The 19,503-nt window shown below is 31.9% G+C and overlaps 1 protein-coding gene across 3 annotated transcripts in view; it reads left to right on the top strand.

Moving 5' to 3' along the window:
• The window catches only part of LOC125065269 (acid sphingomyelinase-like phosphodiesterase 3a), an 85,480-nt gene extending 66,240 nt beyond the window's left edge, over positions 1-19,240 (top strand). For all 3 annotated transcript variants that reach the window (XM_047672791.1, XM_047672793.1, XM_047672792.1), the window contains 8 exons: positions 2,414-2,482; positions 2,836-2,995; positions 3,659-3,861; positions 5,216-5,373; positions 12,022-12,190; positions 16,742-16,854; positions 18,270-18,475; positions 18,612-19,240. In XM_047672791.1, the coding sequence (XP_047528747.1) occupies positions 2,414-2,482; positions 2,836-2,995; positions 3,659-3,861; positions 5,216-5,373; positions 12,022-12,190; positions 16,742-16,854; positions 18,270-18,475; positions 18,612-18,834 (1,301 nt within the window). In that variant the 3' untranslated portion in view covers positions 18,835-19,240. The remainder of the gene's footprint in view (positions 1-2,413; positions 2,483-2,835; positions 2,996-3,658; positions 3,862-5,215; positions 5,374-12,021; positions 12,191-16,741; positions 16,855-18,269; positions 18,476-18,611) is intronic.
• The last annotated feature ends 263 nt before the right edge of the window (positions 19,241-19,503 follow it).

Here is a 19,503-nt window from a genome sequence, read left to right as displayed (position 1 = left end):
AGCGCTGTAAGAAATATTAACCATTTCCAATATCCCCAAAATGCTACCAACCTTTGGAGCTAAGATTTTATGTCCCATGTGTCTGTATTTACATTGATTCAATTACCCTCAAACTGTTTGGCGGTAGAATATCTGATGAGTAGCTGGTTAACCCAGACGGGTTCGTAGAAAGCCCTACTACGATGTAAATGAAAAAAAAAACACATTAAATATAAAAAAGCTCATACAATTATACATTTCGCTTGGTTGACTAAGCGAGTATCTCTAACAAAATTTATTATTTCAAGCGAAGTTGTTAACAAAACGAGCTGACAGGACGTTATAATAATTAAAATCAAGAACACCCCTTAGTTAACAATTATTTATATATACAATCCACAAATACAAAATCCAAAACATTTGAGCTTAGACAGTAAGTGTCTAAGAAGTGTCTAAGTGTAAGCCGAGATGGCCCAGTGGTTAGAACACGTGCATCTTAACCGATGATTTCGGGTTCAAACCCAGGCAGGCACCACTGAATTTTCATGTGCTTAATTTGTGTTTATAATTCATCTCGTGCTCGGCTGTGAAGGAAAACATCGTCTGGAAACCTGCATGTGTCTAATTTCAACGAAATTCTGCCACATGTGTATTCCGCCAACCCGCATTGGAGCAGCGTGGTGGAATATGCTCCAAACCTTCTCCTCAAAGGGAGAGGCCCTTAGTCCAGCAGTGGGAAAACTTACAGGCCGCTAATGCTAATGCTAAAAAGTAGAAGTGTATATAATATTTCTTACATTTATGATATTTACTTTTAGATAACGAAGTAGAAAAAGAAAAAACATTACTACTATATTTCAAAGTAATATAATTCGGATTTGAAATAATATACCACCGAGAGCGTAGTTAAATTAGAATATGAAATATGCAGTTAGTTTAGGCTCTCGTAGGCCGGACTATCCCTTGGGCTAACTGAAAATCAGACATGCCCCTAGGCTGGAGTAATTAGTTAAACCTTGTAAATTACTATCTTTAGTATAATTCGATGCTGAATACATTTTATTTAACTTATTATATATTACTTTAACTAATATCTGAATAACTGATAAATATTTTAAAGTTAAATTAAGCTAATTTTTTATGTTATAGGTAGACGAATGAGCAAATGGGCCACCTGATGTTAAATGGTCACCACCGCCTATAGACTATTCACCATTCCTTACACCGCCAATGCGAAACCAACCTTGGGAACTAAGATGTTATGTCCCTTCAAACTGGAACACAACAATACTAGGTACTGCTGTTTGACGGTAGAATATCTCATGAGTGGATGGCACCTACCCAGATGGGCTAGCACAAAGCCCTACCACTAAAATAAATATTTTATTATAATAACTCCTTAAAGGCCGGCAGCGTACCTGCAAGCTCCCCGATACTAAAAGGCAAACTAAAAAGACTACTAATTCAAAGTAATTTATTTATTTTGATTTGCATCCATTAAGAGTAACCGTGATTGTAACTTTCATATAGCGTTGAAAAAAACAAATTGTGTTAAACATCTACGTATTCATTGTCCAAAAGCAATGGAGAATACTTTCAATTAATTTTTATTCATCAAATGTTATTTAAAAGCAAATTCAAGGTTTGTTGCCCATAAAATTCCTGACAGGGGTCAGGAAAATGCCTTCTTATGATATGGAAAAGGCTTGAAGCTCATTTTACCTCTGCTTTGACATGGGTTTCTGTATGCTCGTCAAAGAATGATTTTAAATATAAGTATTTTTAGGAAGCTTTCGAAGTGGTTACCTTTACGTTACAGATGGTAAAAAGTATATTTGATGGTCTTCGATTTAGTTAAAAATCATCTAACCGCTGGATAATTCAACTCAATTGGCATAAAATATTTTTGAATGACTATATTTTTGTCTAATTCTCTTTGAATACACATTAATATTGTAAGCAGTGTTCATTATTTTATGGCTCGGCAACTGCGATTGTCTTTGGAGATTAGCCAGATGTCCAGAAGATTTTATACTACATAAGTGTTGCGCAAAAACGGGCAAACTTTGCCTCGATCTCATAATTAGATTAGACTGTCAGATACAATGGAAGAGTTCAGGTATGAGATACAGACATTACGTACTTTCTGGGTATAACACCAAAAACTTCTAAGCTTCAGGCTAAGAAGTTGGACTTGTCAGAAAAAACCTATAACGATTTACTGTCTCACTCAGGTTTTGAGCTAATCATCTTAAAAAGTGCAGTCTTAACAGTTAGCCATTAAATTAACGAGGAAAAATACTCTTTATTTCATTATAACTAGAGTTATTTGCTTGGTTTTGATTTCTTTTCTCAAGTCGCTATTCTTCATACGAAAATATTCTAGGTCTGAAAACATGCTTGAGACTTTTTATAACCTAAGTTTTTGTTTCAGGATACTTCTGGCATATAACGGACTTTCATTACGACCCACTTTACACCGCACAGGGCGATACTAGAAGACGTAGGTATAAAATTATAACGTAGAAATTCATAAAGTAATGATTAATATTGACTTTCTGAAATGTATATGGAGAAAGAGCAATATTTTATTATCCATACTAATTTTATCAACCAGAATGTAGCTATGTATGTATATTTGTTACAACATGACTACGTTGAAAAAGGTCACAAATTTTACATTAACGTACCCAGGGCCCTGGATGAGGTTATAGGTATATAAATTACGTTGACATGGGCGAAGCCGTAGAGAATAGTTAATTAATTAACCTAATAAAATTCATTCATGTTGATTTAATTTTTAACGGGATCACAAATAAACTCAATTAAAATAGTACAATAAAATATATGTTGTAGATTGTCGAAGAGCAGATGAACGAGGAAGTTCAGGTCATCACCGCGCACTCGGGCGTCTCGGTGATTACTCATGCGATAGCTCTCTTGAGCTCATCCAATCAGCATTACGATATATGCGTACGAGACACTCGGAAAACGTTGAATTCGTACTTTGGACGGGGTAAGTGGTTATTTAATTCAAACTAAACTGTAAAATACTTTTATTCTCCTCATCATCATCACCTGATGATCAGTACATGTTAGTTTACTACTGAGCATAAGCCTCTCCCATATTATTTTAATAGGCTCTATTACCAACTCTCTTCGGATCCCTGCCCGCTGCTTTCTAAATATCATTAATTCAACCTATCTGCAAGACGCTTTACACTACGTTTGACTATAAAAAAAGAAATTCTGTATGACGTCATTGTTAAATAAAACCTAACCTTAATGTGACTTCTAATTGCCAAAGATTAACAGAAGTGTAGACACTTCGCTATATTCATTATTATCGCTATATACATTCGCGTCATTAAATTTATTAAAAAACTTATGTATCAGGAACGCCATAGATCACTTTCAAAGTTACTCGGAAGACATTGCTCGTTAGCGATAAGGCCAGCTTTTGTACTATTAGACTGTTTTATTAGTTGCACTGTATCTGGTTTACCATCGTATCCAAACTTGAAAGTCGATTTATACTTAAAGATTTTTTGTGGCCTCAAATTTTTGAGTAAAAATCACCAGGCCTATTTTAACATACCATAGCACCTACTTCTTAAAAAGTGGTTTACTATAATAATAATCATTGTGACTGCATGTAACATGTGATTTAATTTTGTAGTGACATCGTCGCCGATCAATATTCCAGTAATGAAGACAATAGGTACCAGGCGATCAGAAACGTGACAGAACTTCTTCGGATGACCTTTAGTTCCCACTTCGTTTTTCCTGTCCTGGGTCACACAGATCCTGCACCATCTGAAACATTAACCAACCTTTGGAGTCATTGGCTTCCAATGGAAGCTTTACAAACGTTGAAAAATGGTACGTAATAATAAAAAGCATACTCGCTTGTTAGTAGGTAATATTATAATTTTAGCATGTTATTCGAGTCTTCATATTTGTTAGTGCAAGCGCAGAAACGTAAACCTAAGAAAACACTGCCCATAGTCATTGATACCGTAAAACCAACCTTGGCAGTTAAAATGTTATGTCACTTGCTACTTGCCTTGCTAGTCACACTGGCTCATTCATCCTTTAAAGCGGAACACAAAAGCATTAAGTATTGCTGTTTGGTAGAAAATGTTATGGATGGGTGGTATCAAGACCAACTATTTCGATACCAACCTAAGGTTAGCATCAAAGGTTGCTATGGAATTAGGTCCACTAGTAAAAATAATGATATTAACGCTTGATACAACCGTTAACGTCTGCCTCTGATTTGTTTTCCCTTACTTTGTTTACCCTTGCGTTGTTTCATTACAAAAAGCTTTGTGTTTCTTTTTCGAATTTCAAATAATAACACAAAGAGACATTGCTGTGTAATTATTGAACGGCTTCGCATAGTTAATTATCAGTAAGGACGTTTTATTCAGATAACAGAAGCCTTTAATTCATTGTTCAATTATTAACATGTTCTGGAAATAAATAAATGAGATACATTTCGTTTTCAAAAAGAATTTATTAAATTAAACTACTGTGATTGTTTATTCAACTATTTTTAAAATTCTTAACTAAAAATATCCACCGCCGTTCCTAGTTGATTGTTTTGCAATTTAGCTCGCTGCAATACCTTAAAAAAAACCTTTCAATTTGAATGGTACTTTACAATGGAGTGCATTTTACTTTGACGCCAAGCTATTCTGAGTTTTTGCTAATCGGATAAAGATAAAACAGTCAGAACGTTCTTGATTTTTACCGAGTTTCGTTATAAGCGATTTGATTTTTGCTTTGACTATTTCACCAAAATGTTTTCTGAAATTGAAAAAGAGAAAATTCTAGTTTCAATTTCTGCAGTTTAAAACTTATTTGTAAACATTTGATTAAACTTTGCGATTTGAAAATGCAAATAAAATTTACATTCAGTTTTTCATTTTTCATTTACATGTGAATCGAATCGGTTTGATTTTTGTATATCCAACTTTTGACATATGTTATAAGATACTCAAACTTTAAGTGTATACGCGCGCTTGCCAGTTCGTGTGCGTGTGTTTCTATGTGTCTGTGTGTGTTTCCATATACCACTCTTCATTTGACAGTTATTGAATTAATCATCGGTTTAGAAAAAAATAATGTACGCGAAAACCAAATTAAAAAACGTACATATAACAGTTTTATTATGACGACATAAAATGATGTATTGGAGTTATTTTGTACAGTTATTTATTTTTCACCACAGGTGGTTACTACACAATAGAGCAGTCACACAGCAAACTGAGGATTGTAGCTCTAAACACGAACCTGTTTAGCCTCAGTGAAGCAAATGGCGTACATGCACGACGTCAATGGGAATGGTTGGATCAAGTATTGGAAAAAGCAACGACCAACAACGAAATGGTAAGTTTGTAAAATAAGTTTACAATTAAATTTAATATATTCAATTTGACCAAACTTTGGCGATGTTGGGCAATCTAGGAGATATTAGAGTATCCAAGTATGTGCTTAAATATAGACACACTCTTTATTTCCTTACTCTCATTATTTGAAGGGATAACAATATGAATGTTACGATATCACACGCAGAATAGAGCGTGCATTCAGATCTACGTGAGTTTAATCGAGGCAACTTTTACAGAATGATGCTTCTAGATGATTCCAGAATTGCTTCAGTGAAAAATCAAAACATTTTTAATGATTATGTGCAATCACAACTCAAGACCTCATAATTTGCAGCCATACACAGTAACCTCTAGAGCAGTAACGCAATCGCTTGAGACAACGTTTACACATACAAATGTTTTAAGTACTATACTTTAATTGAAATGTTGCATTTGTAACTTTTAAAGGTTTACAGAATTCAATTCTCTCAAACGATGATTATTATCCAATTATTCTGTTTTCATACCCAAGTTCTGCTATATGAATTTGTCAACGTTTAAAGTTTACGGTAACATTTTGACTGCTAACTCTTGAAGTCAATTTCGTAATTCGCTTGTAAGAATAATTTTAAAACGTTTCAAGGAAAAATAATGTTTATGTATTGATTTTTAATAATGAAATCATTTTAAAAAAATAATATGGATAAATAAATTGTAATTAAGGTAAATCTTAGGTTTTACTGGAAAAACGTATGATTTACCTTAGTTCGAGTTTTTAAAGTAACATATATATGAAAAGATATTTGAAACAAGAAAGGCTTCTACAATGAGCCTACAGCGTAATCTTACTTAAGTCAGATTTCTAAGAAATGTTTGTATAATTTAAATTAAATTATACACACGTCCTCCCACGCGACATGAATAATCATATGTTATTATTACATCAGGTGACGGATATTTGTCTTATTTATGACGTAAAATGGAAAATTATTCCATTTAACGTTTTTCGTATTAAGACGACAGACGACCAAATATACCAAGTTTTGGCGAGTTACTACATTGTATTTACTAAAATTTGAGTCTCAAGCAACATTAGGGCGGCGAAATCAAATCATTAGTAGAAACATTCTCATAGCTGGTGCCAGGAAACGACTGCCTGTAAAATAAATGGTTGGTTACAGAAAAGTACAGAAATAACGTCGATGATTTGCTTAATATTTGTTAACTTCTATTAGTTTTATATAATACAAAGGGCAGGTAAGTTGCTTAAGGGACTCTGTAATTTTAAAAATTATCAACTGTCAAATTTAAAATAATTGTTTAGCAGCGAAAAATTCTCAGTAACAGCTCATAGATTGGAAGTTGGTGAAATCTGTACTCCCGTGCCTCAGAAAGCACGTGAAGCGTTTGGTCCTGTGCCTGAACTCTTTCCGGTCGTATCGGATTACATTGGAGGAATAGAAAGTTCACTATGTCTTGCTGTTGTCGGCTGGTCTTCCTTGTAATAGGCCGCCGTAGTCGACGGTCAAAACGACATCGATTTATTCATGACTTCTTTACAAGATATATAAATTTATTAATAAGTAATTTTAAAAAATATCATACGATATTTAAAAACGATTTTGATTTTGACCTTAATGATTTGGAAAAGTGCATTTATTGCATACAGATAGCTAATGAGGTTTCTCTTAAATTAATGATGTTTTTAAAATGTATCATTATGTTTATTGTCTGAAAATCCGATGCAATTATGAGTTTTTAGGCTTTTGTTTTCGTTTTAATGACGCAACATTGTATTCAACTTTGATTTAGGTCACATATTATGATAGGAATTCAAGTACTGAGGCTTCATTATCGTTATGGACTCTCTTGATCTTACTAATTCTGATATTGTAATTTATTCATTTTTTATTAACGTTCGCAATCCACAACTGATATTATCTGAGTCAGAACCAGCTTTCGCTGGAGGCAGTGAGCCCAGCCTTTTTGCCCATTATTGAATTTAAAAAAAAAAACTTCATTACGCAACGTAAAGCATGTGTCACATGACGAATATGTAATTTCATGAATAGTGGGATTATAGTTAAATGCATGACTTGCATTAAAGGTCATTGTTCGTCTGTTTCACATTCTGGGTTTTTTTATTGAATGGTATTCGGCCAATCTTTTAAATATTACAAAGACCTTCTTAAAAGGCCGGCAACGCATCTGCAAGCCCTCCGGTGTTGCAGATGTCCATGGGCGATGGTAGTCACTTTCCATCAGATGAGCCTCCTGCTCGTTTGCCCCCTATAACATAAAAAAATACAACATTAAATATTGTAATTAGTTTTTAAGCGACGTAATCCTTTAAAAACTAAAAACAATATGTATTTTAATAATTTAAAGTTCACCTCGTAAGGGATTAAATAATTTTGTTTGACTACATGTAGAAACAGTTTATACGAAATACATTAAATACAGTGTACTGATACGGAATGTGTATTTTTATTAATAGCCTGTTTGTACTCGATCGTTTTTTGTCGATGTTGCTTTTCTGTTTTCCCTGACATCAAACTTCACCTGGCAATTTGACTGGCCATTTCTAGCATCCATTTTTAGATATTTTCATTTAAAGAATGTGTCTGCTTTTAAAATGATATTGGAAACATCAATTTCTTTTAACTTACATGTTATGGATGGGTGATTATAAATTTTATATTTTGACTTATAACCGTTTCAGCAAATTAAACTTTTATTTTTGTACTAGGGTTATTTTTTTAGTAATACAGCTAAATTTATCAAGTACTAGTTCCACCCCTTTTCATGAACTAATATTGTGTTGGATAAAATATTTTATTTATTAATGTATTTTTAACAAATTATTTTGCAGTTTTACAGAATTTTGTTTTATAATGTAATATAAAAAGTGCTTTTAAAAACCTACTTGAATAAATATTATTTAAATTTTTGACTTTTAAATAATGCTCTTCTAATGACAACCTTTGTCTATATGTATGTACTAGAAATCAAATTCAAAATATACGTTATTCAAAAAACAACCAAAAAGCCGGATCGCAAGTAATCACGTAATACAAATATTCTATGATAAGTCGTAAAATTATACCAATTTATTAAAGATTTCGTATGAATTACACGAAGGAGTTTCTAATCTCGTAATTTATGAACCTAGATCCGGACTTCCTTTGCGGTTCCGGCGTGCTAGTTATAATACCGTCAACTAACAAGATCCATTCCAAACTTGAATTACTGAGCTATAATGACACTTAATGGACTAATAATACCTAATTTAAAATATACTTGTATAATAAAAATGATAAAAAATAATTGAAAATAATGATTTTAATACGTACTTATTTAAGAAAGATACGTGACGCTTTAGTTGATAAATTTATCAAAATTTAAAATTGGAATACAACTGATACAATTAAAAGTATATATGCGTTTTAAATATTTTATTAATATTAAGTCCTAACTATATACAAATAAGAATTAAAAATTGTTATAATTGCTAATTCATGACCGCGTGAGAATGCTAGCAGCATTTCTCCTTTTAATTGCAATCGTGATCCTCTGGGCAAAAATGAACCAGCCTGTCACCAGTGAAGGCAATATGAGAAGGTGTTATACTTTTATGAAACTTTTTTGCTCAAGGGTCGTGTTTCAACAACAAATGAGGCAAAAACATAATTTGGAATAAGAAAAGAATATTTAGATCGTTTGTTCGCTGGCTGGATGTGGCTCTTAACATTGTTTCTCTAATATAAGAACCTCTTCTAGCGTGTAGCGTCCCACACTAGAGCCCGTCCTCGTTCCCAGAGGACCAATGTCAGTCCATGAGGTCTTCTACCATGATCATGACTAATAAATTATATGTTTTGATATATCATATTGGTATTGGATGTGGTTTACATTATGTCTTTATTTCGAAGACGATTTTTCATCAGTCGCCAGGGACTTACGATAATTAATTAATAATAATACCCTTAGATTGTATAAATTTGTATAAATAAAATCAATCATAACAATAACAAAAATTTTGCAAGATAAGATATTGTGCCCAAGAAGAGATAAATTGCAAAAGGTCCCATTATATTCTTGAAGTACAAATACTATTCGGAAGTACGAAAATCTACAGACTAATAAATAAAACTGCATTTAATTACCTTGGCTAAGATAGCCCAGTGGTTAGAACGCGTGCACATTAACCGATAATTACGGTCAAACCCAGGTAAGCTCCAATGAATTTTGATGTCCTTAATTTGATTTTATAATTCATCTCGTGCTCGTTAAAGAAAATCATTTTAAGGAAATCTGCACGTGCACATGTTTAATTTTTATGAAATTCTGCTTGTATCCACCATGCATTGGAGCAGCGTGGTGGAGTTAGCGCCAAACCTTCTCCTCAAAGGGGAGGCGGAGGCCTTTGCAGTGTGATATTTATAGGTAGTTACTTTAGTAACTTACCTTTATTATTTATTTTAAAGACAAGCTTTACATTTGCTAAACAAGTATTTTTATAATATGTTAAACGGATATATTTATTAGAGGAAACGTCGTTATTTTAGCATATTCATGTTGCGCGTTGCATTGTCTAAGAATATATGCAAATACAAATATTATTTTAGAAGCCCCATCTTTATTGTTACATTCAGGACGTTTCCGCATTCACAATTATGAATCATAACGATATGGTAACCATATTTCACGGTTACACACGGTAACAAAACACTAAGAGTAATTATTATCATTTTACGAATGTTTGCTTGCGAAGACAGAGAGAGGAAAGGTATATGTGTGTAATATTAATATAGAAGGCATTTGGTTGTTGAAAGTTGGTTTTTGGAAGATTTGCTTTGTTTCTTTGATTAGTAGACTACTTTGGAAGGTACCCGGGTTCGTATAGATGACTTGAGACATTAGGAAATCGTCATATTAAATCGAAATTCAGGCCAACTTTTGGACGTAGGTCTTTCATAATTGGCCCAACTCCTACCAACTCTGGATTGTTCAGAGGACATAGGAACGTATGAGCATTCCTTTTTAAATACATATTTAAACATTACATAATATTGTCATGGAAATTTTGGTAATTACTAGCAAAATTTAAATTTATATTACAAAATTCGTTGAGAGTTATTATTGAATAATGTATTAATGTAAAACAATGTAGTTTATCGCTCAAAATAATTTATCAGTTTCAATTAATTATCGTTGTAAAGTTTACTCGAAAAAAATCAGTGGATAGAAAACGAAGTTAATGGATGATTTCAGATTAAAATCCAACCATACACTGTTGTGATGCCGGGGTTATTTTTTGTTTATAAAAAAAATATCTCGGACGGAAGCATACGTTATTGAAGTTTTGAATGATGTCCACAACCACTTGAGACTAGTTTTACTAGGTTTCAGTGACAGTCAGATGGAATAAGTTGCATATCTTCTCCTTGAAATACGAGAAGAGGTTTTGTCCAGGAATATTTACCGTCTGTTATTGTGACTACAAACTATCTTTATTTCATTTACATGCAAACAAATCCGATTTTCAATATAAGGGATTACGAATATGTCAAGTTTTGGTTCTGAAACTCTGAAATATAAGGAAATATTTGACATACGTTTTTTTTTCTTACAAAGGGCTCGCGGAATCAATTTATGCTTGATTTTGTCGCCTCGAGAAACCGGGGATTTGGAGGCAATTTCGACGAAAATATATTTCAAGGCTGTAGATGTTGTTTTGTTTATTCGAATAAATCGAAAGCATCGTTTGAATGTCTTGGTTATTTTTAAGGGAAATCCGTTGAGTTTGTATACTTCATTATTATTTGACAGCTTCTTAAAGAACCTTGTCTTTTTTAGATTGTTTTTTTGAATATATATGTAAAGAATAATTCGATGCGAATAAGATGTAGTAGATACGGTGAACAAATTCTGCAGCCTCGCTGTATTGAGAGTGACCATTGCCTTAGCTTCACTGAGTAAAGAACCAAAATTTACTCAGTTTCTTTAGAACTTATTGTATTATGACTTTTTGTTTATATAGGAGGAATTATATTTTGAAGACTCCTCCAAATTATTTTTATGCATACACACTACGCTTAACTCAAATAAATGGAATAGTAGATACCACCCACTTATGATATATTTTATCCTTATTTATTCCGGTTTGAAGGGTGAGTGAGCTAGTGAAACTGAGACATAACATCTCAGTTCTGAAGGTCGGTGCTGCATTGGTGACGGAAGGAATGGGTAAAATTCCTAATGGCGCCAATGTCTATGACTAGTGGAATGGTAACCACTTACAATAGGAGTTTAAGCAGAACTTGAAGATTGAAGAACAAGCATAAAAAGAAAAAATCGACTAGGAAAGTTGGAATACGCACTACATATGTATATATTATACACACATATAAGCTTTTTTATCTCATCACTCTATTTATTCATGAAAATACCATTTAAATCTATTGCGTAGCTTAAAAGATCTAACGTACAGACGGCGCAAAACTATGTCGAGTTTTGTAATGAGCGTTATTGTTAGTTATTTTATTTATAGGTTTTTAATAATTATGGTAACAGCAGACCGATCTGTTTGATTTTACCTCAATACATATTTTTTTATTAATTGTGTACGATATACGATACTAAATGTATTATTTTTGGTTAATAGGTCTACATTGTGGGCCACGCAGCGCCCGGCTCCGATTCCAGATATAACGCCTACTCCGTCGACGCCAACACTAAATACCTACGGCTCGTACGGCGACACGCGCGGATCATAGCTGGACAGTTCTTTGGACATCTACACGTTGATACCTTCAGAGTCATTTATGATAAAGGTAATACAAATTATAATTCAATATTTTGAATTCAGAATTATAATCTGTCATATTTACAGTTAATCATAATCAAGTATTTAATACAAGTATTTAATACGGGATATTTACCCTGTTTTTTAATTTTATTTGGTGGAACTCGATATTTCATCATTATCTACTAATGTCTTGTTACGAATGTCTCATGTACTCACGCACACTGTGTTAGTGTGCGTGAGCAAGAGTGCTACTCACTCTGACTAATGCAGACTGATCATTTAACGCGAAGGGCGCGCCTTCGTGATTGAATAGATTTATAATGTACGTTGACTTTTCTATGTTTCATTACATTGGTATTATTAACGAAATTACCTTTTTAACGAATTTCCTTACCTTCTTTAATAATACAGATGTAAATTCTGCGCTTGCAATATTTACGTTAAAGAGGATTATATTGAATTTTGCAACCTTTTAATTTTAATAATAAATTGTAATCCTGATAATGTATAAAATGTTTTAATGACTATAAAATAAAAATATATATAAAAAATTTTAATTGTAAAAGGCTACAACTCAAAATCCTAGGAAGTAATAATATATTCATTCAACTGTAAGTTGGTGAGGAATGGGGTATCTTTCTGATTCCAAATTAAGCGACAATATTAGGACAGATTATTGATCTGGAGTATATTGTTGTATCATTGAAATAATTTATCAGATCAGTAGAAGTTCCTCACATCCCATCAACTACTAGAAAAGTGTTGATCAACAGCTCAACCGATTTTTTTAATGATAGCTGTGTACGTTTCCGATTAAGTTTTCGAACAAAACAATGCATAATCAAAATAGTTTAGGACCTACGATACAGACACACACATAAACACGTTGAACCTAATTACATCGCTATTTTTCTTTCAGTAGCTAAAGTATTTTTTTTTATGGCATTGATTGGCGGACGAGCATATGGGCCACCTGATGGTAAGTGGTCACCACCGCCCATAGACAAAGGCACTGTAAGAAATATTAACCATTCCTTACATCACCTATGCGCCACCAACCTTGGGAACTAAGATGTTATGTCCCTTGTGCCTGTGATTACACTGGCTCACTCACCCTTCTAACCGGAACACAACAATACAGTGTACTGTTATTTGGCAGAATATCTGATGAGTGGAAATATATTTTCTCTTAATCTTATACTTTAAAGACTTATTTCTAACAAATGTTCATTTATAATAGATAATAATTGTAAATTAAAAAAAAAAAAAACTATTTTTTTATTGATACTAGCTTATGCTTCTTAATATTAACTTACCGAAAAAAAAAACACTGGATTGACACACATGGGAAAGAATGTACTGAACTGTTTTTGACTTCGCTCGGATGCAACTTATATATTTTATATAATCATCTATTTATTTATTAACTTAAGTATGCCTTAAATGGGAGTTCCGAATAATATATAAGTTATCAGACGGGCTTACACGAGGCTTTAACACTAAGATAATCTTATATCTTCAAATTGTATTCCAAAATCAAAAATGTCTTCGATATAGACTACCAACCATATAGAATTTACGTGAAGGTGAAAATATCCGAAATGTTGGCAGTATTTAGTCTTTGTTAGGCCAAGCTTAGTCCTTGGTCGAGGTAGCTCACAGGGGACAGTACTTAGGTGCCCCGTTGACTCGATAAGCCGTTTTGAAATATATTTGAATAAAGACCAGGGTTTAAACGTCTAGAGCTGTTTCTCGAGTATTTTCTATCTTTATTAGAAAATATGAATACGTAAAGAGAATTGTTGAGGTTATATTTAAAAATAGAATACAAGGAACTAAGTGATGTATGTTTGCTAGATCTGTAAAGATAGAATGAAGAAAATAAAGTCAATTATTGCCTTCATATAGTAATCCACAATTGTGCCAGTACTGAAAATATAAATATCGATTTATTGGAATGTAAAATCGAGTAAGAAGCATCAGTCTTATCAGCGTTATTTATATGAAGTTTAATGAACCTTAAATTAATGATTTAATTATTTACTTTAAAAATTAAGTCAGAATTGATAAGTTTTTTTTTAAAACAATATAAATCTGATTCAAAAGTAAAAGCATTACTCTAAAATATATTTATACTTTACTTACGATTTATATAGTTTTACTATTTAATAATATTATATTTAAACAATTAACGGCAAACCACAATCGGAAATATCTCGTACTATGGACAAGGAATACACAAACAGCTATCGACATTAATCCGGCCGTGCCTTCGCAACGTCCTCTGGTATTTGAGCAATCCTACTTACTACACAATATGATGTATCTTGAATTTTGAAGAGTCAATTAATTCTCAATATATAAACTACAAATTCATCCGACATCAAAATCAACCGACAGTATATTTCGAGAATCTATTTACATGACTGCTGGGCTAAGGCTTCCTCTCCCTTTGAGAAGGTTTGGAGCTTATTCCACCACGCTGCTCCAATGCGGGTTTGTGAAATACATGGCAGAATTTCGTTGGAATTAGACACATGCAGGTTTCCGCACGATGTTTTCCTTCACCGCCGAGCACGAGATGAATTATAAACACAAATTAAGCACATGAAAATTCAGTGGTGCCTGCCTGGGTTTTAACCTGAAATCATCGGTTAAGATGCACACGGCTCTCCAAGCAAATATAATAATATACATTATATACGGTAGACATATATAAAATTAACAATAGCATTAAATAAAGCTACTAATTTCCACAAAGATTCTTTATATTAAACTACACAATTCAACTCTTCACGCTAGTTTGCGACGATAAAATGTTTAAACATAGTTAATAATTGCGTGTGTATTTAAAACACGAACTAACTTTTTCGAAACCGCTTTAATGATGCCGTGAAGCAAAGCCTTGCATGTTGAACACAGCCTACAATTTACGGAAACATTTTTAAATCGATATCGTTTGATAAGTGCCGGATAAAAAACATTTGTTCTATGGTATTAATTTTCGTTTCTGTTATTTACTGCTTAGGTAAAGATATATTCATTAGTTTTATATTTATCTTTAAATTGTTTATTTAAAAAAAAAAACATAGAAAATATAATTTAACGTCAAGTGGGCGTTGGTGAGTGAATAGATCTGAGAAAGAACTGATAGAACTACAATTATTATATAATTACACAATAAAAAAAATAGAACAAAACTCTGTTCTGGTTATTCATCAATTAATTTTATTGATACACTTTAATACATTTAAATGATAAGATCTTAAACCTAGACATTTTACGTCAGATAAATTATTATTAATTTCAGCTGTTAGTGAAGCTCTATTACAATCAAAATATTCGTTGCCTTGTTTTATGGGTATAAGTAAACTTTTAGAATTACGATTTTTCAAACAGCGACATAGTTATAATTTAAGCTTAACATTGTATTGACGTATTTGACGCATATCAAAACGTATTTTTCGTCTATGATAAAAGTTCAGGCTTTTTTTCTAACTGTACATTTAGTTGGTTTGGAATTCAACATACTTCCGTGAAATTTAATTTATAAAATGTACCCGACTGCTCTTTGAAATGGAGTGTTATTTATCATAATTATTTTTTTGTAAATGAATATTCTATTAGTGTATTTTCAATGGCCGTGTGTTCCACATTGTGAGATAGATTTTTGAGTATATCTTTCGGATTGTTAGTCATTTTATATTTTAATAATTTCATCCATTTGATGATAGCATTACTGTAGTCCTTTCTGGGTCGGTACCATCCACAAATCCGATATTATTTTGCCAAACATTAATACAAGTAGTATTATTGTGTTTCGATTTAAAGGGACATAACCTCTTAGTTCCTATAGCTAATGGAACATTGGCGATGTTAGAAATAGTTAATATTTCTTAAAACGTTAATGCTTGTGGACGGTTAAGACTTGTATCATAAAATTTTTCATTCACAAGTCTTTAATTTTCGATTATGATGTCTGTTGTGATAATGTTGTTTTATTATAATGTCTAATACACACGAAGAGTAACCACTGTGAATATTATAAATATTAAGGTTAAAATTAAGCTGATGAAAATGAATACCTACCTAATAAACTAGCGATGAGTAATCGTCCCAGATACGAAAATACAATTAAAATATATTTATGACTTTTGTAGGGGTAACATGTATGCGCCACTCATACTAAAATTGTATATATGTCCTAAATGTATTTAAAGAGAATATTAGTTTGACTCTACTGTTTTATTCGACAGTTCCAAATAAATAACTCACAACACATCACATACATAAAATGTCGAAGTTATAATAACTGTTTTATTGAGTTGGATTTTATTTTCGATTCCTTTTTTAAAGAGTGAAATTATTGTCCGAATATTAAATATTAAAATGTGCGCGATTAAGCACTACAACCTTTACAATATTTAAATTATTATACGGCATATTGTTATAATTAAGCCCAACAACAAATCGTGATTACCTCGAGGCACGTGAAATAATAATATTGAATAACATTTAGATTAAAGTATTTACTTTAACAAAATTTCCATGAATATATATTTTTATTATGTTTTAGAACAACCCGTTTCTTGGGCGTTTCTCGCGCCATCTGTGAGCCCTCATCACGACCCAGCGGGATCGTCCAATCCAGGTCTTAGACTTTACAAATTCGACTCCGACAATGGTAAGGTAAGTAACCTATATTTTATAAAGTGATTAAGAAACCTACTAAAGTACGAGTACATGTAAAGCTAAACTATATCTATGAAATTATGGCTAGTTTTTGAGTGGTATTTAAAGGTTACAATTATGAGTCGCTTTCAAATTGAATGGTGCTTGAAATTGGAGTTTTTGAATAAACCAGCGCTTCAAAAGTATTCGTCTCTTCGTAAATGTATTAATGTTTAAATATATATTCTCTTATGTCGAATTCGTGTCTGAAACTCCAAAGCAATCTAATTTAAACAAAACAAACTATTGTATCGTTTTTTATGTCTCTTTATCATTTTTATTTCTTTGTCTTCAATTATTTATTAAGCAACGAAAATGTTGTACAAATGACTGTGTGTACTATATACGTATAAACAATGATGGATTAAAAAAATATTCCTTTTACTATTATTGTCAATAAGATAATTACTATCTAATGTAAGACTTTAAGCTTATAGTCCTGTCAGTTTCATGTTATTTTTTTTTTTAAATCAACTAAGTTTTTATATTGTGGGATTAATCTACAATCTTCCTAGATTTTTTTTTACTTTACAATTGAGCAAAAAATAGTTACAATAACACATTTTCATATGCATTTCATTACTTTAAAATGACTTCTTTACTTTTCGAAATTATTAAAAAAATTATCAAAAACTCTCGAGATTTTAAGTTATGTCATAAATCACCTGACCTCTAATATTTGATATTCATGCTTGAATATACTATAAAGCAATATCAAAGTATTAAGAATACAGTCAATTAACAATGAACTACCAACCAGCCGAACGTCATGAATGGAAACGTCCTTTGTTCCTATAATTACACCAGCTCACCCAGCAATTACACCGGGAGACAGGAGAGCATTGTTATTTGACAGTAGAACTTCAAGTGACATTTGTATTTACATTGCTTTTTTATCAGTCTTTGTTAATATCAAACATAATACATAAACAATAAAGTATTAACATTTGACATACAATATACGGTTATAACTTTTGTATAATAAAATACTTTGATAATTATAGAAATAGAGAAAGTAAATATTTTTATACACGTAAATTAGAATCACAAAAAAAAATCGAATTATTTTTCTATTTGTACGAAACGATAAATAACTAACGACGATATTGAATTTGAAATTTTAAAGTATAAAGTTGAGGAAATCATTTGAATGTTTATTTTATATCGTTTACATTGTTATTTTATCTTTTTTATTTGGTTCTCTATTCGATATAAAGCTATCGATGTAAATCTTTTTTTTTATTGTTCCATTAAATTAGATAAATTCTAAATCAATTAATTGAATTTGTATATTTATATAAATATAAGTATTTTTAAATTACTTGTAATAATATCTTAAAGAAGTGTTTGAAATCATAAATGTAATTGAACAGGTATTAGACTACACACAGTTTTATTTGGACTTGGCTGTGGCTAACCGGGCGGGAGCGGGAGCGGGAGCGGTGGCGGGCGCTGAATGGGTCGCGGAATACAATTTGACACAATATTACGTGCTGAGAGACGTGTCTGCTGAATCGTTGCACCATCTAGCTGACAAGCTGAGGATAGGCACGACGCAAGAAATGACGATGTTTTACAAGTAAGTCATTGTTATATATACGAATTGATGACAATAGTACATTTTGGTTTTGATTTAAACTGCTATTAATTAACCTTTAAGAGGTATTATTTCATGGTTTTTGTATATGTCATGCTATTTTTTTTGTTTTCTCTAGATATTTACGTGCATACAATGTCAGGCATGAAAGTGCTGACAACTGTGACGGCGCATGCGCGCACCAACACTTTTGCGCCATCACTTGTTTAGAACATATAGCGTACCGTCAGTGCGTGGAAGCGGCAGCTAGCGCCCTTGCCGCATCTGGTCGTTCCGCTTCGCTCACCGCTCCGCTTGTGAACATGATATTAACCCTAATAATAAGTATCGTTGTGCTTTAATTGTTTTGTCGTTTGAATAAGGGAATGAAGAAATAACAGTGCTTTAATGAAGGAGTTATGTGGTGATAAAACTATAATATGTGTAATTGAACATACACTGCTGGTTATGCTCAGGATCTTTGTGATATGACGTGACTTTACCTTTTAATACGAGTTAGTGTATTTTAATTAATCGCTGGTGAAATAATAAAGTACGATTGTTAATTTTTTTTTTTTAATTTTTAAGGTTTTTAAAATTGAGTAGTTTAAAATGTGTCAAACTTTGATTCGTTTTCTTTTGATTGTTAGATCATAGCTCAATTATATGTTCATTAATGCTGTAATAAGTAGCGAAATTATACTCATAGATTTTAGGTGATTAAAATTTTTTATACAGCAGTATTCGGCGTAAACGTCATTCGGTAATTATAAGTATCAATAAATCTAAGTATAATTTTGTGAATATTTGAAGATTATAATTATTCAACGACTTTGATTTTTTTAATAATTATAATTAATTTAATACAGATTAACATCATCAATTAATTATTTTAATTATGATAATATTAATTAAACAAAAAAAAAAAAAACTAAATTCATAGTTGCCTTAAAGTCGTATTTGTAAATGCAAAGGCAGAGAGTCGTAAGTCGTTATTTGTTTTTCGATGAAAAAAAAAAAAAACTGTAAAT

Source organism: Vanessa atalanta, chromosome 7 (assembly GCF_905147765.1).
Source record: "Vanessa atalanta chromosome 7, ilVanAtal1.2, whole genome shotgun sequence".
Classification (NCBI taxonomy): Eukaryota; Metazoa; Arthropoda; class Insecta; order Lepidoptera; family Nymphalidae; genus Vanessa; species Vanessa atalanta.
Note: the sequence above shows the minus strand (reverse complement) of the source record. Positions and strands in the feature narration are given on the sequence as shown.